Source organism: Heterocephalus glaber, unplaced genomic scaffold (genome assembly GCF_053883595.1).
Source record: "Heterocephalus glaber isolate CG9 unplaced genomic scaffold, H.glaber_assembly_v1.0 deba00001555, whole genome shotgun sequence".
Classification (NCBI taxonomy): Eukaryota; Metazoa; Chordata; class Mammalia; order Rodentia; family Bathyergidae; genus Heterocephalus; species Heterocephalus glaber.
Window position 1 is genome coordinate 8,889,826 of NW_028258346.1, and position 23,166 is coordinate 8,912,991.

The following is a 23,166-nucleotide window of genomic DNA, read 5'->3' on the forward strand; positions in this document are numbered from 1 at the left end:
GGCAAATAAAATTGGTAAAGTTCCTGTCTTGATTTGTTATGTAAATTAAATTAAATTAAAATTGATTTGCTTATATATACACTCACTGAGCAAGCACGCAGATATTTCACATAACAGGAAAGTTGACAAAGTTGACAATGGTATTTTGGAAGTTTGGAAGTTTTTTGAAATGTTTTCATCTTGACAAATTTTATAAACCTAACAAACCACATTTGTGTAGATCCTCTGTAACAGGGCAAAAAATAAATGACTATGTATATATACATAGTCATTTAAATTTTTCCAACTATTGTTCTAACTACAGCATTTTTCTTGTGCAATAGCTAAGTTGTTACAATGATTTTCTAAAAGCACCATTCTACCTCTAAGAATAAACTGATGTTTATCTTAAGGCATCATAAAAGTCACCATGCACAAGAAGCTGGCTTGCCTGCCTATAAAATAAATCCCTATGCATGGATTTGGTGGGAAGAATAAAATCAATAATGTGGGTGTAGGAGTTTCACTTTCCAAGTCAGGTAGACTGACGTTCAGTCCTGATTCTCCCACCAGTAGGCTGTGTGTATTTAGGCAAATTTATAGATTTTAATATTTCAGGTTTGGCAGCTCCCAATATCCTTGGATAGAATATTAAACACAAAAGAACAGGACTTATTCTTGTTTAACAAAGAATCTCCACTGCCCACCACTTAGAAGGATACTCAATAAATACTTTTGAACTATCAAATATATAAAATATATAGAGGAGTATAAGAGTAATAATATATAAAACTGAGATATTTTCAGGATAAGGTGACATAGTTCTTGATGGGTAGAGGATGGTACTGACGCAGAGTAACTACCCTTATTAGGGAAACCTCCAGAGAAGCCGCAATAAGTTTGTCTTCTGTGTCTAATTTCTATTTCCCCTTCAGAGAGTGAATGGGTTTTGTACTAGGACTGGTGGCACTATGCCATAATCCAGCACTCATGCTGTAAGAGGAAAACTGTTAATACCCATATTTTCTAACATTTAAAAGTGCAAGCAATTCAAGTAGATTAAAGTACTTTCAAATATAATCTAAAACTCATGCCACCAATGGAAAAGTCTTCAGAGCTTAAGCATGCATACCAGTAAAAAGAAGGTAGTACATACGATATTTCATTTTGGTTAAAGATGTATATTACATTTGACATGTTCAAAATCTGGTTGCATTCTACAATTCACAGCATCCTACAATGAATTGGCATTTTCCTTTTTGATATTTCATAATATAGAGGGTATCTTAAATATAGTTGATGAAAATATCTTAAAGCTATATATTGAGGCAACATTTTCCAAGATTTATCAATGCCCATCCTCAGCAAGTAACCTTCTAGGCATTTTTTTCATAAAATTCGTCTCCATGAAATTTTAATGTAACAGATATTTATTTCTATATTGAATTTATATCTGTGTCTTATTTGGAAGAAGAAAAATTTTACCCCAAAAACTATTTTTTCCTTTTAGGGATTGGACTGCATGTACTGATGAAGTAAATATTAAAGTGATTAAAGTGAGTAAACAAAGAGATACATTTCTTGTTATTCTTCTTACTTTAGAAAATCTCCTCTACTGAAATACTTGGAATCATGAGCTCACTCTTAGCTTTAGAGGTTTTGGCTTTAATTATGTAACAGAATGTCTAGGAATTTTATTATTATCATGAATGTCAAAATGTTGTCAAAATGCCTGCAAAGTTTGAACATTTGTTATTTACCCCAACAACCAGAAATCTATCCATAATATTTTTGGTAACAAATTAAAGATCTGCAAGTTCATCCAATGATGTCATTCAACATATTTTCCTTTTATGAAATAAGACTAATAATTCAGCTCATAAATTTAGGATGTTCACAACTTCACTTTTACATATTCATAATTTTAAAGACATGAATTAAATAAAATATCTATAATGAGATGTCTTAAAAATTAATCTGATTTTCATGAAGAACCGAGAAATAAACTGCTTTATACTTCACGTATCACACTCAGTTGTGAGAATGAAGTGTGCAGTTCTGGAGTCTGTGCAAACTCATCTACTGCAGGCTAAGCAGGTTTGGGACTCCCATCTGCAGCAGGAAGGATGGGAGGCCACTTGTGAGCAGTGATTTGCACCAGGTGGAAGATGGGGACACAATCTGTAACCTCTAGGGTGGGTTTTATTTTCACAAAGCTAATTGTTACACTCAACAACTGGAACTGATGGAGAAAGGAGTAGTTTACTCAGAGAATATCTTTAAATAGCAAAGATGTTCAGAGTGTTCTTAAATGTTTACTTATCATATCTCTGGACTAGCAGTTTAACTTCCATTTAAAAAATTAGTGGTGCAAAAATCTTTCTAAAAGTATACAACTTTTAACTATACTGCATGTATTGTAATAATGTTATTTCATATTTGACAATTCAGACAGGTGTAAATTGTCCTGATTGTTTTTGCTGATGCTAATTGAGTATTTTTGAGACAGCTGTGTCAAAAGTAATGTGTAATTGCTACGGGAGGTGTGAAATATTCTATTAGACCAAATAATGTATCATCAAATACGAAGTGGGTAGAACCCAGAGGATTCTTCATCGGCAATGCAAGCATTCATAGCAAGGCTTTATCAGTTGAGTTAGTTGTACACAGCTTTTGGAAATAAATTGAAAACCAATTTAAAACCAGAAATCGTCTCCCCCGCTGCTCCTTGTACTTGCTCTTTCTCTGCCTTTTAAACGAAGCATCTCCATGATGCTCCGGGCATAGACATCTCTCAGGTTAACGCTGATATATGAGTCAGTGGCTATATTCTTGGTAAGCTTCTTCAGAGCTTCCCGCTGTCTAGCAGCTGCTTCCTTGAGTTTCAAGGTGAAGTAGCAGGCAGAGAAGCGATCGTTAATAATAGCAATAGGCAAGGCCAAGACAAGGATTCCTGATAATATGCACATGAAGGCCACGATTTTCCCTGTGGTGGTGTCTGGTCTAATGTCCCCGTACCCCACAGTGGTCATGGATGTGGTGGCCCACCACCATGCACAAGGAACACTTGTGAAGGTCGTGTCAGGAATGCTTTGTTCTGCAAAATATTCAACAGTTGAAAATATAGAAATTCCCACAGACAGAAATAGGAGCAGTAGGCCGACTTCTTCATAGCACTGGGTGATCGTCATGCCAAGGGAGCGTAACCCTGCAAGAGAGCACCTGGCATCAGTCACCATCGTCCTGATACCTTCCTCTCTCCCGGCCCTCCCCGCCCTAGCTGTCCACCCACAAACATGCACTGCACACTTAAATGTCTCGACACTGGGGAGTGTTCTGGAGATAGAAAGATGGTTAAGTCAGAATCCCTGCCTTCAGGAAGCAGATATCTAGTTGATAGGGATAGAGAGGATAGAGAAAAACATAACTCACTCATGCAACTTTTGAACTTGCTTGATTCATATTTTTAAAAGGTGAGAAATAAGACTATCAGGCAGGCAGAGGGTGTATACTAGGAGTTTTGTACTTTCAGCAGAATATCTTTGTAGTGCTGCAGATAGAGGTCTCAGCTGGTTAAACCTGAATTTCAAAGCATCGTTTCAGCACTTCTTTCTAGTGATAGTTTTATTTTGTCTTCTTATATTTTATGGACCTGCTTTTTTCATCTTCCTGATAAGGTTTAATGTAATCAGCTGCCTCGTTTCCCAAAAGCTAGAGGAAGTGAAGAGTGTGTACCATGGCAATGAAGTAAAGCAGCCAAATCAAGTTAGGCACTGGGGACAAAACTGATATCAAATGTATTGTGGGGGACATTTTAATCAGGTATCCGGAGAAGATCCCTGACACCGCAGGACCACCAACTGAAGTCCTAGTTCTTAATGCCAAAGCTACAGGGAGTTTTCTTCCTGTGCCCCTGTAAGAATATACAGCTGAATACAGAATATTCCCCCATTGCAAAAGAACAAGGGAATGGAACCACTAGGGAATTCACTCTAGATCTGATGATTTACTGAGCCTTGGTGACAGACCCAAGAGGGTCCAGTCCTACCTGTGAAGAGGCTAATCCCTCAGGGGGAAGAGCCCATTAGAAACTAAACTAGGGTTTGAATTAACCATTAGTTGCTAAAAGCTTATCCACATTTTGAAATGATATCAACATGGCATCACAGGGACATTGCTTCAGGAGTTCAAAGCAAAACTCCTTGGAATCATTTCTCAATTTTCATTCATTGGCTAGCGATGATTTGAAATGCATTCATGTTGTCCTTAGTTTGAATTTTGCTCTTCAAATTTTTAGATCTTGGATATATAATGAGTTGCTTTTAAAGATCAATAAATATTCATTTTGAGGATTAACTTCAAAAGAATCTCTTTCAGAATACCTTTACAATACCTATTTATTAAACTAGCCTTAATGTGTCTTATAGAATGAAATTTATGAAATAAGTTCATAATATATGAGAAGTGTAGTGTTTATTTGAGAAAACTTTTTTTTTAAAAGATGAAATGTTCTAAACATTTTTGTAAAGAAACAGAAAAGGGGGCTATATGTCTAGCCTATTACATCTATGAATTCAGACAAACCTCAAAAATCAAGACAGATGTCATTGTTGTATCATTTTACAAATGAGGAGGTCAGGCATAGAGAATTAGCTTATCTAGTCCCAAGCTGCAAAGCTAGAATTTGAATCCAGCCTGTCTGACCTCCTACCTATTATCGTATAGTACCTCTCGATTTTTACTCACAATTAATGTGTGAGGACGTATGTTGTCTATGTCTACATTTTACTGTATATTATGCTTGAGGTAAAAATGATCGAGCATAAGATTGTTATATATTTTCATGAAATTAAGGCTTTTGTAATCCTTTATACTCATTTGGAAATAAGAAAACTTTGAAGAGGTAACATAGAAGAAATTACTGTTATTTTCCTTTTCCTTTCATGTGGGAAAAATGTAGTCTTTGCTGGGTGCTTTCAAAATTGAATCTTGTGAAGAGTTTATAAATACTTAAAGAAAGCATCCCATTATGTGTGTCAGAAAACAAAGAGTGCTACTTATAAAAGTTGTTGGAAACCCCATTATCAAATCCCTGGCATGTGAGACTAGCTAGAAAAATACACTACCAAAAGTATATTAGGATAAGTTCTAATTACCACAGAGATGCAGAAAAAAAACCCCAGAAGAAGTTAATTTCTCCCGAAATTAACAGGGAGACACAGCTACCATCATCCTCTTCAGGTGGCTAGTCAGGGACATCTCTAAGGAAATAAGGCTGGAAGAGGTACCAGTATGCATTTGTATGAACATGTGTTGTATTGATAGGGCATCCTGCTTCTGAGTTTCTCAAAGTGTGGTCCAAGAATTGCTTTTATCAAAAGTAATTGCAATAAAAAATGCTCCCGGATTCAACCTCAATACTAAAATCCAACTCTCTGTGTGTTGGGACTCAGAATCTGCATTTCAACAAGTTTGTCAGGGCATCCCGATTTTTCTTAAAGCCTGACATAAGATAATTCATATGTTATGCCAGAATATTCAGCAGCTGCAGGGACAGCCACCGAGAATCACCACCTCAGGGACGCATCTTTAATTCACCTGTGTGATTTCCATGGACAATGACTATAACCTTTATGTACAGTTATGTGTGTGTGTGTTTTGTGCTGAGGGGATGTTTATCTATGGAATGGTCATTTGATTATTGAAGTCTCTTTAACACATAAAAAAACTAAGAAATTCCCATTTCCCTCCCAAATCTCATACATCACAGGTCAGGAAAAAGAAAATTCTCAAATATTGGGTAAAGTATTATTAATTAGTGTCTTCTCATTCTTACAAAGCAAGATATTTCCACTGCTTCTTCAACAGTTGTGGGAAGGCCATTAGCACTTGGTCATTTCTCTTCCTGCAGAACCAGAGTAAGTACTGGAGGGCTGATTTTCTTGTTAGCCAAGGAATATACAGAGTCAACAAGCACTTAGATATAAATGACAAACTAGCTTATGTCCCTAAGTATCATGGCATTTATATGTATTGTCTTACATGTCATTTATGCATATTCTGTCTAGAACCTTCTAGAGACAGAATATAGTTAATTTTTGTGAATCTTCTAGGCCTTGGATTCCAATGACATCGGAATTAATGAATGATCAGAATGTTCCCCTATGTATTATAGAAAGTGTGTGAGAGACTTTCTTACAAAAGTTTTGTTTCCTAACACCTTTTTAGCAGTCCTGGTTGGGTAAAGCATGGAAATCGGTAATTCTGAGTTATCCTTTCCGAGTTGCTTTCCCTGAACTATGTTCAAATTACTAACGCTTACTAAGGATTAGTGAGTAGTCAAATCACCAACCCTTGCAAATCAAAAGGCATCAAGGAAATCTGAATACCTGTGGAATGCCTGCCCAGCTTTAGCATGCGCAGAGCCCTGAGCAGCCTCAGAACCTGGACGATGCGGCCCACGTTCTCCAGCTCTTGTGTGGTCTGGCTGCCGCTCAGGCTTTCTACCAGCAAGGTGATGTAGAAGGGCAAGATGGCAAGCAGGTCTATGATGTTCGGCACCTTTCTTAGGAAGCGGCACCTGTCCCGCACACATAGGAATCGCACGACAAACTCCCCGGTGAACCAGCTAATGCACACGTACTCCAGGATTTCTAGCAGCTGCAGGTTCAGCCAGCTTAGCTCTGCTGACATCAGGGCCATGTTGACAATGGACACGGCCACGAAGATGATGGAGATGACCCCAAAGATTCGGGCAGCTGTGGAAGACCCAGGCTTCTCCAGGATATTCCAGAGCTTCTGGCGGACTGTGGGACAAGGTCCCTGTGAGAAGTCCTGCTCACTGTCATGCTGACTCTCCTGGTCATCCGTGTCCTTCTTAAAGTCTAGAGTTTCGCTCAGCTCTTTTCTTCTGAAGTATCTTTTGGAAAAGACAATTTGGTGATCAGTCTAACTTTTTAAAATACAGAAACGGAAGAGAATTAAACTTGACAGGCAAGTCACGCTTTTTATTTCAGGAAAAGATAGAAAATATCTGTTTATATTTTACCCAGGTCATGTCTTTCCCCTGTATTCACAAATTCTCACCCAGAATCATGATTTTTAAAGTGACATTTTCTTAACGGAAATGTACAGAAAAGGATATCTGAGTAACAAAGCGACTTTGGCCAAATGCATTTTATTATCCATTTTCTGGTAACAGGGACAGCTGTCTGCCATATGGAACTTTTTGATTACAAAGGAAAGTAGTCACGAAGAAATGGGAATATTGGCAAGATAACAGCGAAGCTATCATTCAAGCCCCACAATCATTCAATCAAGAAATCAACTTTCTTCTGCATTTAAAATAGTTCTCTATATAAGTTTTTCCAAGTTAGTGTTCCAGGCTTAATAAATAATACTGCATATCAAAATCTTCATCCCTGTACGTATACAAATATCTTTTGAAGCACAACTTCTCTGATTTATTTATTCGGTCACCAAATATTTATTGCAAGTTGAATCCCTTTTTCTCTCACATAAAAGTGACATAATTCACTTGCACAAAAGGGACAAAAAGATTTGCAGAGTGTCATCCTGAAGTTGGCTTTGAGGCTTTCTGGTCCGGCGCTCCGACCCCCCCCCCCCCCGCGCGCAGTCCTGGGTCCCAGCCCCGACCCAGGCCTCTCCTCCGGCCCCCGCCGCCTCCCACCCAGCGCGCGCGCTCGCGGATACCTGTCCCTGCAGCAGGAGTCGATGCTGAGCTCGTCGAGGCCCCAGTACTGGATCTCCTGGAGGAAGGACAGCGCGCAGAGCTGCTCCATGACGTGCAGGCGGCCGGTGCGGTAGTAGTGCAGGACGTAGCGGAACGCCTGCGAGCTGCGGTCGAAGAAGTACTCGTTGTCCACGGGGTTGGCGTCGTCGCAGAGCTCCAGAGGGCTGGGCGCGGCGGCCAGGGCTCCCAGGCGGCGGTACGAGGCCACCACCACGGCCAGCTTGCCCAGGCGCGTGTGCGGGAAGCAGGACAGCGCCTGCTGCGAGAACACGAAGCGGCTGCCGCCCACGTTGACCGTGAAGCAGTCCCCGAGGGCCAGGGGCTCCCCTTCGCCCTCGCTGCAGAAAACGCTGGAGTCCAGAGAGGTCAGCGAGCCGCTGGACAGCGGGGAGCCCAGCAGCGGCCGGCTGGGAGGTAGCTCCATCCCGATCGCCGAGGCCTGGGGGCGCGACAAAGTTGGGGACGCGCAGGCAGCCCGGGTCCCGGAGCGCGGCGGCGCGGCGCCCGGTGGCGGCCGGGAGTCCCCGGCTTCCGAGGGAGGGGCCTCCCCCTCGCGCACCCCGCTTCTCTCCCGGTCTCCACCCCCCGGCTCGTGCGCCTCGGCGTCGCCCGAGAGCTGAGGGCGCGCGGGAGCGGCGCCAGTGGGGAGCGAGGGGACTGCGAGCGGGGGCGGAAGCAGGACGGCCCCGGGCCACCTGCGGGGCGCGAGGTCCCCGCCCAACGTGCGCACCCGGCCCTCAGCTTTGTAACTGCGACCCCGGCCCGGGAAGCGCGGGGTTCGAGAGCCCGGCGGGCGGGTGGGTGGAGGGGCTGGGAGGGAGCGGAGAGGAAGCTGGGGAGGGCGAAGGCAAGGAGAGGAGCGGGCGGGCGGCGGGGCTCACTCCTGCCGCCAGGGACCCAGATCCAAAGTTCCGGACGCAGTGGCGCCGGGACTAGGTCCGAGTCCTAACTTGAGTCCCGGGTGTCCGCTGGGGTGCGCACTCGTGGGGAGTCGCGGTTGCTCCCGTTTCCCTCTCATTCCAGTCCGACCGTCTCCCACGCGGTCCGCACACCCCCCGCCCCCAGGCGCTGACCTCTCCTGGAGAAATCAGGCCGGGGACCGCGGACCGCTAACTCCGCCCCACGGAGCCCCTCGGAACTCGGGGTCACCGCTCTCGCCCCCACGCCCCTGGGTGCCCTCGCCCGTGGAGACGCCCCGCGCCCATCCCAAGTTTCCCGGGCGCAGGTGTCCCGGCGCGCTCTCCAGCCCTCGGCGGAGCTCTCGTTTCAGGAAAAGGGGCGATCAAAGAAAAAGATTAGAACAGGCTTGGGCTGGACCCGGAGTTTAAATAACAGCGACCTCTCCCTAAAGAGAGCGCCTGAGGGAGAACTGGGCCCCAGTGAGACGAGAAGCTGCCGCGGGGCCTCCTGGACCTGCCCCGGCCAGGCCAACCTGTTGGACGCCGGTCAGGTGGGGAGGGAGGGGCACGTGACTCACCTGCAGCTCCCGGCACACCTGGCTGCCTTCAGCTCGGTACTTGGCGGTGGAGCCTTCCTTCGATTCTCCTGGTCCACGTGAGGTCTGGTTTCACCAGTCCAGAGAGAAGCTGCTCACAGCTGAGCTCTCCTGCACTCGCTTCCTCGCTGCTGCGCCTCCACCGCCTCCAGCCTCCCGGCCTCCGGGCTCTGCTGAGCTCCCGCCCCCGCCCAGCGCTGGGAGCCACCGCCGGGAAGTTCCCGCTCCAGCTGAGAAGGTGTAAGGAGCAGAGGGAGGGAAGTGAGACCGAGGGAGGACGCAGGGCGCTCGGTGACACTGAATATTATATTCACCCTAAAGACGCTTAAAGAGCGATCTTATCTCTTTCCCTTCTCAATGTGTGTCCACACAAATGCTCAGAAATTTGCGAAGTAAGTGCAGTAACTTGGGCTGACAGCAGGTGTACTAACTGCTTTGTGTGGCATAGTTCAAGGTTTTCTCATTATTTCCAGCAAACATCTAAGAATCCTGCCAGAGAAAATGAACCATAGGCATCTTTGTCTTCCACAAAGTGCTTCTAAGAAGGTATGCAGTGTGAAGAGCAGGCAGCTTGATGCATTGGAAGGTCTTTATTATAGATTAGGCAGAAAGTGGTTGTTTGGCTTTGGTTTTGCCAACTGGCTGTGGGATCTCGGATGGCCACTGATTTCATGGCTCTCAGTTCTCAGCAAAATTTCCAGTTTCAGTGCAAACACTTGGCATTTATTGAGTGCTAACTTTACACCAGGAAACTGACAGGTTCTTTACTCATGAAGTACTATATTTAACAATACTATGAGGTAGCAAAGCACCTCTCTTACAGAAGGGGAAACCAAGTCACAGAAATCAGATTCACATGATACAAATTCAAAGCCAGGACCAAATGCCAGAGGCTGCTTTCATAAGCAAAATGCTTGAAAGTTAATATCTTTAATTAAATTAAAGTGGGATTGAATTTTTTTCTTTTGCACTTTTCTAAAAAAGAATGATATAGTTTAATGAGGTATGTTCCTGGAGGTACTGGACAGTAGTATTCTAAGTGTTGAACATACATCAGTAAAGAAAACAGAGAATTTCCCTGTCCTTGTGACGCTTGCAGTTATCCTGTGAGGAAAAAAAGGATAATTTCATTGCCTTTTTTTGCAGCTGTAATTGTATTGGTTAGCTTTCCATTGCTGTAAAAATAATTGTCACTCATAATTTAAAAGAGAAGAAACACTTTATTGGCTCATGACTTCAGAGGTTTCAGTCCATGGTAGGCTGATTCCAAGGCAGGAACATCATGATGGAAGGGCTGCCAAAGAGCACCAGAGAGGAAGGGCCCAGGGACTAGATATTGTCCTGGAGGTCTCATCCCCGTGACCCATCAGAAACACCCACAAGTGGACTTTATTCATCCCCTCGGCTGTCTAATGAACCATCACAATAACATTTCTAGGTTGTGGTTCTACTGATAGCTGTCCAGTCCATTAACTCTCACCTCTGCAAAGAACTCTTTCGTATGGAAACTATGGAGAGGCTGAAATTACCTCAGTAAATAGTTTATATTATATTTAGGTACTTTTTTTCAAGTTAACAAAGCTTTCCTTTACACTAACTGAAACACTCCAATATCTTAATTACAGATAATTCAGGTAGTGAAAAAGACAAAAGTTCATAGTTCTGTTAAGCCTTATTTGTATCATGATTAGTGATAAAAGTCTACACTAGCTTTGTAGATAATGATCAGGAAGAAGGAAAACCTTTGTTTATTATTTTTTGTTTATCAATACACAATTGCAGTACATAATGTTAGTATTCCCTGCAGGGTATGTAGTTGGTACATGTACATAATGCTTCTTAATCCACTCATCCCATTTCCCTTCCCTCCCTCTTACTTCCCTTCATCTCTTCTTCCCTTTTCCACTTGAGCAAGATCTATCTCCCTACCTCTTATGGTCTTCTATTTTGCTCTTTACTTATATTTTGGGTTTCTCATATAAGAGAATCCATGTGATGTTTAAGCTTGTGTGTCTGATTTATTTCACTTAACATTGTGGTCTCAGTGCATCCATTTTCCTACAAATGAGTCAAGTTTATCTTTCTTTGTGGCAGAGTAGTACTTCATTTTGTGTAAATACCACAGTTTCTTTATGCATTCATCTGTTGGTGGCCAAATAGGCTGCTTCCATGATTTAGTTATTATGAATTGTGCTGTTGTAAACATGGGTATGCACGCACCACTGTAATATGATGTCTTTAACTCTCTTCATAAGAAGGGGAATAGCTGTAAAAATGGAGCTTCTTGTTTTAGTTTTTTGAAGAATCAGGAGAAAGACTTCAGGTAAGGAGAGAGATCTTAGCCAAGCAGAGGTGAGTGAAGCTGACTGAGACTTATAGGTTTCCCCCTCTGTCACCAGATCCTGGGCCTTGGCCCCACTGAGTAGTGTTCTAAAGAGGTAACTATGATAATAGGGTATCAGCACAGGGTGTGAGGCCCTATGCTAAGCATCTGCAGCCTACAATGATTCTGAAGTGAGCATTTTCATCCTCAGTTACAGATGTCAATTCAGATTTTCACAATCACTGTTTGCTTTCCAGTGTCCATAGAGAGTTTGTGAAATGGTGTGTAATGTAACTGAACTATGATCTTTCTAACTCCAGATTCTACTTCAACTGTTAAGAGTCAACATTCTTCAATTGGGCTTCAAATGGGTTACAACAATTTATGCTAATGAAGGCAGTCATAACAAGAGAGCTGACTGCTAGTCACCTGGGTGCACATACACATAGAATACATATTTTAAATATAGTTTTCAGTAATAAAAATCTCTGCCCTGTCCCATTCCCTTAAATCTATTGGCTCTTCTCCCTCCTTGATTGCCTAGCTTTGTGTCAAAGAGGATGCTATGGCTTGTGTTTAGCTCTACCCCGAAAGCCTGGGGCTTTCTCAGAGGTAGCTGAATTTAAGAGTGGTGATCCATTCATGGTGGGGCTAGGCCCTAGGGCACTAGGATTAAGGGGGTGAGTGCTACCCACTCTAAGTAGTCTGAATAAGATAAAAGGGGCAGAAAGATGACAAGATGGGAAAGATGCCACTCAAATGATACCTTTCCTGGGCCTTGATTCTGAGCTGAGAGATACCAGACAGTGACAGGGTAGTTACTGATGGGTAGGTAGTTGGCAGTGGGGAGATTTTGCTTTCCATTTCTTTCCAACATGGTGTGAGAGAGGTTGTGCAGTGCTGCTGTGTGAAAATGAACAATCTAATGGCTTTAAGTATATTTCCTAGTCATCAAATGTTATATTCTGGTGATTTTCCATTCCAAAATATTCTACTAATTTTTTTACTTCATTTGTCAAGTCTACCCAATATCAATTTAAATATTGACTCTTCACCTTCAACTAGTTTTTCACGTTTTATAAGTACTTTTAAATTTATTAATGAACAATGTGTGTTTTTGAAAGTCATGTCTTAAAATTGGATCAAAAGAAAATTATGATGTGCTTTAAATGTCTGACTTCATGGATGACGATTATGAAGATAAAAGTAAAATCGTTTGAAGAACTCCAGAAAATTTTGTCATTAAAAATATGGAATTTTTTTTCTCATTTTTGAAGAAATAGAATATTTATATTAATATAGCTTCTTTATCTGGATTTGATAAAATATTACATATTTCTGTAAAATCATCTTTTATACCAATTGTTTTAAAATCTTAATACAGATCTGATTTTAAGTTATTAAGATTGTCTTTAGAAAAATATATAATCACTGTTAATTTATATCCAAAATTCTACAGTTTTACATTTAATTTTGGCAGAGTGGAGAGATACAATGAGCGAATAGTCATGAATAAAGAGCTTCATACAATTCAACTTGGATAGACTACATTTTTTTCCTTTTCAATCCCCTTTCTATCCTCATACATTTATATTAAATCTTTTTACTTTTTTTCATTCATGAGCAATACACACTGTATTCAGGTGAGGGTGAGGTATGCGTATCTTTCATCCTCTTTGTTTTCCCAGGGACTACAACTGGGAAAGTCAATTACAGGGATGTTTAAGGTGCTTTTGTGTAGAGACAAAATGGCTTTATCATCTTTGTCTTCATTGCAAGGGGATATGTTTAGAGAAAAAAGAAATCTGATGAATTCTATCTATTCATCTTTCATGTGCCTTCTAGGTGCTTGGAATAAATCCTCCCAACTGCATGACAGCCCACTCTAATGCAGAATTTAGCTGAATGTGGGCTTGTTCTGGATTCCTTCCAAGAGGAGACAATTATCTTTGGAAGTACCCAAGAGCTCACTTTTATAGCCTAGTCTGCTACAGAGATAGCATGCATTGATGATGGAGATGATAAGGTTAATAATATGACAATAACAGTTGCTATCTTTACGTATTCAATCCCTGTTCTGCCCTTTCCTGGCTGTGAGACATTAACAAGATTCATAATACTTATTTTTCCTATCTGTAAAATAGGAATAACAATGGTATTTTATGCTGTTGTTTTAAAATTAAATGAGATAATCCATATAAAATGTGCAGTGCAGTGCCATTGTTCTTGTTGCCACATTTTTATTATTTTGGTTTAGAAATGTTTTCTGACTTCTCTCTTCTGCATCTTACCTGGTACTTACTATGTGATAACTTCATAAGCATCTCATGTTAATTATATTTCCATACCTTGCAAAAAGGTAATATTAGTATTATACATTTGTAGATGAGAATGTGCAAATCACTTCACACATGCCACTCAGATAGCACTTGAGCATATTTGTTTGATCCAAAGCCTATATTCTCTGAAGGACATTAATATAAAAATAGCACAATAATGAGTAATCACTATTAGAGATGTTCTTTTTAAAATTAACTTTATTGGTACATTTTAGGTATATAATATGCTGGCATTCGTTATTGAGAATTTGTACCTTTACAAAATATATCTTGGTTCTTATTTTTTCCCCCATTCCCCTGGCCTCCCTTCAACCCCTCCATCCCTCCCAATTTAGGAAGACTTTGTTTCCATTTTTTCCTTTTCTCATATTTATTCCTTTCACGGGGAAGTGGGAGGGGTAGGGAAAAAGAAAAAGGGATGTTCTTCTCTTTACACATAACTTTAGAGAGAGAAAAGTTTTATTCTGTTCTCTAAATAATTAAGAAATAACTATACTTTAAGGATCACCACCAATACCAATATATTGCCTATGATCTCTTTCTTTTTCTTTCTTTCCTTCTTTCCTTTTCTTTCTTTCTTTCTTTCTTTCTTTCTTTCTTTCTTTCTTTCTTTCTTTCTTTCTTTCTTTCTTTCCTTCCTTCCTCCTTTGTTTTTCTTTTCTTTTTCCTCCCTTCCCCTTTCCTCTCTCCCTTCATCTCCCCTTTTTGAGAGCGGATCTCATTAAATTGCCTAGGTTGGTCTTGGGGGCAGCCCTCTTGCTTCAGCCTTCCAAGAAGCTGCAATTTTAGCTGTGGGCCACTGCACTGATTTTTCTTCTAATCACCATAAAGCTGGTAACTGCTGAATCATTATTTGATTTTCATTATGCCACAACGATGTTCAAAGGACAAAAGTCACATTTTTTACCTGAATTATCAAGAAAGTTTCTAGAATCAGGCACTGGATTAACTCCTATAATTACATTGAAATTAAGCTTTTGTAAACAATATTTGAGGGAATGGAGCAAAGGCAGGGCATGTGCTCTGCTCATCCGGTTCTGAGAGCTGTTAAGTGAACCCAACATTGAATTTGAAAATTCCGATTAAATTCTTTTTACCCAGGCTTATCAAATTTCTTTATATTGATTGAGAGGTTAAGTCATACAGAACTATTAAAGCCTGTCTGTTTCATTGAATGTATGAGATTTATTAACATTAGAAGAAACATTGCCTTTGGATTTATCTTTCTAAGAGTGCTTTCTTTCATTATCAGGACCCTCAGTAAACTTGAATTTCATGCTGCAACTGAAAGAAAGGTAATCTTTGCACCCTGTTCATGTCATGAAGTTTTAAATGTTCTTCCTTGGGTTTTCTGCAATGAAATAAAAATCAAAAGTTTATCAGTCAGTAAATACTTGTCGGAATATACTTTTATAAGCTTTAGGGGATGGTCATAAGTATGTGCAAATAGAATGTATATCATAATTTTAATATATATATATGTGTACATCATATATATCATACATATGAATATATAGGGATACACTACACACACAAGAAAAATAAAAAATACTGTAGAGTTTGCAATGAGTACTAAGTCAGGGGATCACATTGGCATTATATTGCAAGAAATGTAGTGAGCAATCAGAGGCAAATAAGAAAAAGATAAATGAGGAGAAAGGCAATTTTTTTCTACAAAATGGTTCTCACTTGTGTAGTATAATTTCTTTAAATAGTTTTGTCGTGGCATTTAAAACACAATCTAATTACAGAAATACATGAAGTACATTTTTAGGACACATATGCTGAGATCTGTGCCCAAATCTTGTTAACTGGATTGTGAAGCTGTACGGAACACATCATTCTAACATATCAAAATTATTCTAATGTCAGATAAGGCACATAGAAAAACATGAATTTAAATAAATATTTTATATATTAAACCCATTGCACGCAAACGGGATAACCCCAATCACATTTCAGCACCTGAGCTGATGCTCTTTTTACACATAGCTCTGTGCTTTAGTTGTTTAGAAGTTTTTCCACTGGTGCAAAAGACAGAAATATGGATTTGGAATCAGTGTACACCAATCTTGTCGATTCGAAAAAAGAGCCTGAGATCAGTTCTTGAATTACAGAATGTATTTCCCCTACACAGTAGAGAATTAGACTGGAGATAACTGCATACCCACACTTGTCATTCTTCCAATGTGAAGAGCAGCAGTGAGCCATCTGGCTTCTCCCCTACACTGCTGCCTCTGATTGACATCTCAGCTTTAGACCGGCCTCACAGTTCTCCCACAAACAGATTTCCCGGAAATCTAAACCAAATGGGAATCCAGAGGGCTGTCAGAGCTTAACAAATGTGTCCTAGGTCTGCTTTTTTTTTTTTTTTTTTTTTTTTAAATTATTTCTATATTGTCTAATTTATCCATTTTAGAAACTGGGAATATTTTATTTTCATAGTGGCAGAAAGAAGTATCTGGTTTCATGCATTTTCAATTTTTAAAAAATGGAAACAAGTCTCAATTAAATAGTGACCAGAGATGAAATAAATAGAATTCTGGAGATGAATTTAGGAGGTCTTTAGCTTTGCAACAGGTTCAATATTTAGGGTGACTCTGGGTCCCAAATGTCTTAATTTTGATAAAAGAAGCTTAAAATGAATCAAGAATAGGGGAATTACGACTAAACAAATGGAAGCAAATCTTTTATGGGTGAATGTATTTTTGTGTGTATATGGAGCTAGTATTTTAATTTGAGTTTTTACAAAATCCATAAATATACTAAAATTATGTTTCTTCATTTTATATCATTTCATAAATAGAAAAATGTCAAAAATTCACATCATACATTAAAAAGAAAATTTATTGCATGGGTGTGGTATCGCGTGATTGTAATCTCAGCACTCAGGAGGCCTAGGCAGAGAGGGTTATGAGTTTAAGGCCCTGAGCTTTACAGTGAGACGTTGTGCAAAAAATAAAAAAGGAAAAAGAAAAGAAAAACAACCCATGTTTGAAAATGATTAACTTTTAAATGCTTCTCTTTTATTTTGGTAATAACATGTTAATAGCTGGCAGTGTAGTCTTTAGTAGAATGCGGCTTGAATAACTAATGACAAGTGAAAGGCAAGTGTGGGTGGTCTTGAACACAAGACCTTGGGTTAGACTGCAGTGACAGACCATGGATCTCTGTCACGTGATTAGCGGGTGAACACTGCTTGTGGTGGAGCTGAGTTTCCTTGTGAAAGGAGAATCTACTTTCTCCTCCTACTTCAATCAGAATTTCACCCTGGGGTCCTAAGAGTCCCAAAGTAAGTGCGCCCACCTCCTTCTAGTGAACTGATGGAGACCACTTGAGTATATAATGAACACCCCATAAGGGTGCACTGGTCTATCTTACTCTTGAAATGATTTCTAAAAAATTACGATCTTGTTATATCGTGAATTGCTCCCAGTGGTTGTTCCTTAGTTGTACAGACTATGAAAGGTGACACATCTCATTAAAGACTAAAAAAAAAGTCAGTTTAATTAATATTATCACTAATCGAAAAAGCTTTTAAGCCCTGGCAGTTTCTGAAAGATTTTATGGTAGAAATAAATACATTTTCCAAAATTTAAAGTTTCACTTATAAGTTCAAATTTTATCAGCAACAGATATTGTCTAGCTCTCCTCACGGTGGCAGCCCCATCCATCAACCCCCACCAGGGATGAACCAGGGAGTGCTGAGCTACAAACTCAGCCTTTTAAAAAGTAATTATTTGGAGACATACCATTCATTCATTTTAAGGAAATTATTCATAAATCTCTGACTATAGCTTGTTAATCAGTCATTGTTTTTCAAGTAAAAATAGTCATTCTTGGGGAGTGGAGATGTCATTTTGTAACTCGGTCACACAAATGCTTTTCCTCCAGTAACCGTGGACTTGGGGCAGGCTGTATTATTTCTATTTAGTAAAATAAAAAAAAAATAGACAGGTACTTAGTCATAGTACTTAATAAAATTAATAATATTTTAATTAAGCAAATAATATTTTATCATTCTTTATGGGGCTTGTTAGGTGAATCTTTTTCCCTGGAAAGTATGTGAAGAGAAAAGTCACTAGCATAGTTTGGTGCCGCTGCTTTGAGAGGCCTGAAAATTCAAAAATTCAGTTTTACCCATCATTACCTTGCCCCATCAGTACAAAAGGAAAACAGGAGTAGTGCCCCAGAATAGTGAAAAAAACCTTTGGAAATATCAAAAGCCCTTCAAAGGGTCTCATTAAGCCTCAGGACTCTATAGAGCACACTTTGAAAACTATTGTGTTAAGGGATATAAGCAGTTGTACCAGTTAAGTACAGGATTTAGGTATATATTTTTCAGGAATTAAAGACAGAAGTATACAATTTTAATGCTTTGTTTTGTAAGATTTCATACAAACATTTCCTGAACCTTATATAAAGATACACATAGAAATATGCATGCATGAATGTACACATATTTTAGATATGCAGAGAAAATAGAATAAATTTTAGGTCCAATTGATTAGTTATTTCTTATAAATTCTTTCATAATAGGTATAAGGTAAACTTTTCTCTTTAGTATAAACCGGTAACCTTAATCTACTGTACCGTTTCAAATATTCTTTTTAGGTAGTGCATACTCTTTTGTGGTAAAAATGCTCAGTCTTTCAGATATTTTGCCTTTCTTTATGCCTTTCTCCATCTGCCCAGGAAGTTGAGGTCCTGCTCTCGGGTCTGCATGGGATGGACTGGATCACTGGTTACTAGCAGGGCTTCTTGGACTGGTGACTCCTAGGGTATTCATGGAGGAGAAAATTTGGAGGCCATGGTTGGACCATTTCCCTTTCCTTTTGGCCTCAGGTTATAATTGGTTCATCAGGTTTCCCCAGGTTTTCATCTCTGTATCTTCTCCCTGTGTCAGCGGCCACTTCCAGTTTATCTGTGATCTTCCATTGTGACTGCCACGTAATTACACCTGCTAGGTGTTGGAAGTGGCTGGACACAGAAAACCTGCTAGAGCCTGTAGCTTTTCGCTAACACTAATGCCAGTGTTAACACACATGTTACTGAGCTACCTGTACCTCCAAATGACCTTTGTTGAACAGCTGGTGTTCATCATCCATGTATATTTATTTATAGACGATGTGGGAACCCTGAAAATCAATTTGATTTTCCTATCTCTCCTCTATCTCCCTACTTTTTTATTCATAACTATTCATGTGTTTTTCCCCTCTACCTCTAAATCAGGGTTTCTCAATCAGTGTTAATATTGCCTCCTTAAAGAGGCATTTGGAAATACAGTCCTGGTGGGGATTTGGGGCGGAGGGATGGATACTTTTAGCTGTCATAATGACTGGAGAATTTTATTGACCATTACTACTCCAGGACTAGAGATGATAAATATCCTTTACTGTATGAGCAATAAAGAACTTCCATTCTCCAAATGCTGTCTCATGCAGAGCACTGCTTTATGTCACAAATTCCTCAGACTCTCAGGAAGAAAGCCTTCCAGCTTAGCCATGGTCTTTATAACCAAGGCGACACTAATTATCCAAGCCTTCCCACAATGCTCCAGATGGATGCCTTAGTCTGACTGAAAAAAAGTCAGGGAGCAGGCAGAAAAATGAAAATTATTATAATCACTTTTAAAATGTTTCTACATTTTCAAATTTGTGATTTTTTTATTTTACCATTCCCAGGAACGCCACATTAAGCACAGAAGTAACATATTATCCATATTATATAATATAAAATGTTATATAGAACATATTATATATATGAATGTATATTTAAAAACTACCGTTAGATAACAGTTTTATTTTTGAGTTCTGTCAGCACACTCTTATTGGTACATGTTTGCAGTACATAATGATTGCGTTCACTGTGAAGAGTCAGTACGTGTGCTTAACACGTAGGAATTCTTTTTGGGTTTTATTGTGGTAATTGTAGAGAAGGTGCCAACCTGGCTTCACTGAGTGGAGAACCTTTTTGGAACTCCGCACACATTACAGAGATAGCCTACCATGTATTCCCATAGTGAACTCTCAGGGTTTCTGGAAGACTATAAATAGGTGAAATTATTATCATCTTTGATCCCTTCGGTCAGCCTTCTCTCTAAGATAGAATAGTCTGAACAATTTCTTTGAGGGTCGGCAGCTTTAAGTACACAAGTGCTCTAAGTACTTTGAGTACAAGAATCATTGTTTTCAGAATGTCTTTGAGGTCCTTATCTGTCCACTTCCCTATGTTTTATCAACTTGGCTTTTCTTTTATTAAATTTATTAATTGAATCCACATGAGAGGAATTATTTTGCATATAAAAATGACTAAATGAGTCCAAATCATTAATCAAATGTCCCTTAGTCTTTTGTGATACTATTTATTAAGAATATTCCAAACTTTACTCCTGATTTAATAAATATATATTATATTTGTACTAGTCATAAAATTCTTTAAACATTATTATTAAACTTTGAATTTTGGAATCAGAGTTCTGTATAATTTATATAATACTGATTATCTGAGACACTACAATAGTAATAGAATTAAGATTAAATATTTTTCCTTGGAATATGACATATTTACAAAAGTCTCTTTTCACTATAACTAGTCTACATTTGCTTAATTTATCATGTTTTTCCTCATAAATGCATCATTAATGGGCACTTGTTATGTACAATGAAAATAGCACATTTGATTTTTGTAGAAAAGTATTGCAAGATGAATATTTCCTGAACTGTGAATTAACATGGCACGATTCAGAATTGGTAGAAGCTTTGGAGATGTTTTAATTGCAGAAAGTGACAATGATATGTGAGTTATCACACAAGTTAGAGAACCCAAAACAATACCCAGGACCTGGCGCGCTGACTAGACATGTTCTCTGTCTTGTGGCCTGTCTGAGGTGAATTAGCTCTGTCGCTGAAACCAATACCACGAGAGAATCTCTGGGCATCTTTTAGAATTTTTATACTTAATTGATCTCTTTATGCTTCTGTTGTAAAATGTCATATTGGAAATCAAAATAACCTTTACCAGAGCTTGACTTATGTTTGAAGTTTGTCTCGTGGTAATTTTTTAATCTTTTCAGTTTTCACAGTTTTTGTTACTATTGTTTATTCTCTTTCACCTTTAGTAGATTTAAAGAGTTTAAAAAGATAGTGCCTCTTGTGGCTCAGAGATATTGGTAATCGTGTAGATATACCTTGAAAATGTAACATACGGTGAAAAGTTTTCCTTAGCAATGCAGAACTGAAAATGACACATTTCACTTGTTATTTTTCAGTCATTTGTATTGAGGGACAGGTTAAACGTTGAAGCAAGAAATTGGAAAAAACAAAAATCTTTAGAAACAGCCCGAGAGGCAAGGATTACCTAGCAAAGTTTTTGTGTACTCACTGGGAAGCAACACTGAAGCTAAATGTAGCTCCAATGGTTCAAAGATGGTCTGAGATCAGGTGGCGTGATTAGGTTGCTAAGAAACAGCGTTTGCAGATTGTTCCGCTGAGTATCCATAGATGAAACAGATGTAGTAGGAGTGTTTCCATAAAACAGGCAAAAAGGACAAGATAAAAAATGAGGAGTGTAAATCAGGGCATCCATTTTTTTTTTTTTTTTTGGTGGTGAAAGTTTGATAGGTCCACAAGGATTGGAATATCGGAGAATTAAGTGAGATAGTATGTGGAACGTTTAAAAAGCCGTAAGATTTTATTATTATTTTTATTGCCTGGACATAAAATATAAAAGTGTTACTAATATTTAGTGATGGCCAATATTTACCAATAAATAATCAGTAAATGATAATTTACTAATATTTACTTGTTTGAAAAAATAAAAGAAGTAGCAGATTCCCAGTAATCATTTCTCTCTGGGGTTATCATCCACACAAATGGCAGCCGTTTTCTTCTTGATTCTTAGTCACAAAAATTGATTCTTAGACACAAAAAGAACCAGTTGGTCTCTGATTACTCAGCATCGGACACACTCAACCGCTGTGTCTTCCAAGCAGCCAGTGAATTTTATTTATTGTGCACAGCCTCGGCATTTGTTCTCTTTCTTTGGCTTTTACTGCTCTGCTTCAGTTCACCATCGATCTCAGATATCTGTGTATCCTTACTGCTCCCATTCTTCTCACAGTTTTAACCCAGTGGGATCTGAAGGTACTTTAGAGAAGCCTACTTTCCAATTTTAGAATTCTATCATTTTCTTGTTGATGAGGGGTATTATCGCCATAGACAGTCCTCCCTACTTGCTTTTGGTAGTCAAAGGTGTGAGGTGGAGGTAGTACTGGATGAGCTATTTCCATGGACATTTCCCAAATCTTCTGGAATTCTCAGGCTATTAAGAAATGTTTTATAAAAGGTACATTTTTAATTGAATATATTTGAACTAAATAAAATGAAAGAGCTTTGTTTTTGCCTCAAACTATTTTAAATCCATTCACTCCAACACTTCCTCACCATTATTCTAGTTTGGGATATCAACTCTTGGTATCTACTGAGAGTGTCTTTTTTTGTTTTTTTTCCATTACTGTTTTTTACCAAGTTTCTATAGATTCCATTATAACATTTAAAAAATTTAAATCATGGAACACTTATTTCTATTTAAAAGCTTTAAAATCCCCTTTCATTGCAGATAGAATCAAAGTAAATTGTTTTCCAAGCCCCTCAAGACTTCTGCCCTTTTCACTGATCTCTCCCACCATGCATTTGTGACCACACAAACGGTGCATCTTTATCTTATGTAACTTACCTCCTACATCATATGTAACGTCAGTCAGTTACAAGGTGTGGATGGAACGGGTGTTTTTAATACTTAATATCTACTTATCTCTCTCTAGCACAACCATGTGAGATCCAGGAAGACAGCGGTCTTCCCTTTATTGTACCCTACTGTGTTGTCAGATCCTATCACACAATTGGCACTCAATAAATGTTTGCTAACTGTGCACAATTGTTTATTGAAACTGAGTATGTTAGTGTGAAATATAGTAGTTCTCAAGCAGAGGTTTAGAAATTATCTCTATGTGTGTGTGTATCATAAACAAGATATTTAGAAATATATATAATATGTTTATATATTAAATTCACATACATTTATAAGTACAATCTGTTTATTTATGTTTATAGACATTTACAACTCATGCCAGAGCCAAAGCCAATACCTTCTCCTAAATGGACCAATTGTGGGACATATTGATGGTTCTCTCCTAGAACACTGAAAAGATATGCCACCTTTTCCTTTCCTACTGATACTTTTCTTCTGGTTTAGGAAATCTCTTGGAGCCTTTAAA

The 23,166-nt window shown here is 39.0% G+C and overlaps 2 protein-coding genes and 1 long non-coding RNA gene across 4 annotated transcripts in view; 1 reads left to right on the forward strand and 2 right to left on the reverse strand.

Annotated features, from left to right (window-relative positions):
- Positions 1-1,802: 1,802 nt before the first annotated feature.
- On the reverse strand, positions 1,803-9,349 carry Kcnv1 (potassium voltage-gated channel modifier subfamily V member 1). 2 transcript variants are annotated; one of them, XM_004850189.4, is made up of 4 exons: positions 9,210-9,349; positions 7,693-8,171; positions 6,369-6,898; positions 1,803-3,187 (listed from the first exon to the last, which is right to left on the reverse strand). In XM_004850189.4, the coding sequence occupies exons 2-4, from the start codon at positions 8,154-8,156 to the stop codon at positions 2,676-2,678; spliced, it is 1,506 nt and encodes a 501-aa protein (XP_004850246.1). In that variant the 5' UTR covers positions 8,157-8,171; positions 9,210-9,349; the 3' UTR covers positions 1,803-2,675. The 2 variants fall into 2 exon arrangements, with proteins under 2 accessions (XP_004850246.1, XP_087046826.1); XM_087190700.1 differs by having other exon boundaries at positions 7,693-9,214.
- LOC110350345 (uncharacterized) overlaps positions 9,206-23,166 on the forward strand; it is a 90,725-nt gene continuing 76,764 nt past the window's right edge. Inside the window, exons 1-2 of the mRNA XM_087190701.1 lie at positions 9,206-9,467; positions 9,701-9,773. Coding sequence (XP_087046827.1) covers positions 9,729-9,773 — 45 coding nt within the window. The 5' untranslated portion in view covers positions 9,206-9,467; positions 9,701-9,728. The remainder of the gene's footprint in view (positions 9,468-9,700; positions 9,774-23,166) is intronic.
- On the reverse strand, positions 14,254-22,567 carry LOC110350346 (uncharacterized). Its single transcript, XR_002396847.2, has 3 exons — positions 21,273-22,567; positions 18,483-18,665; positions 14,254-15,240 (listed from the first exon to the last, which is right to left on the reverse strand). It is a non-coding gene; the product is annotated as an uncharacterized LOC110350346 (long non-coding RNA).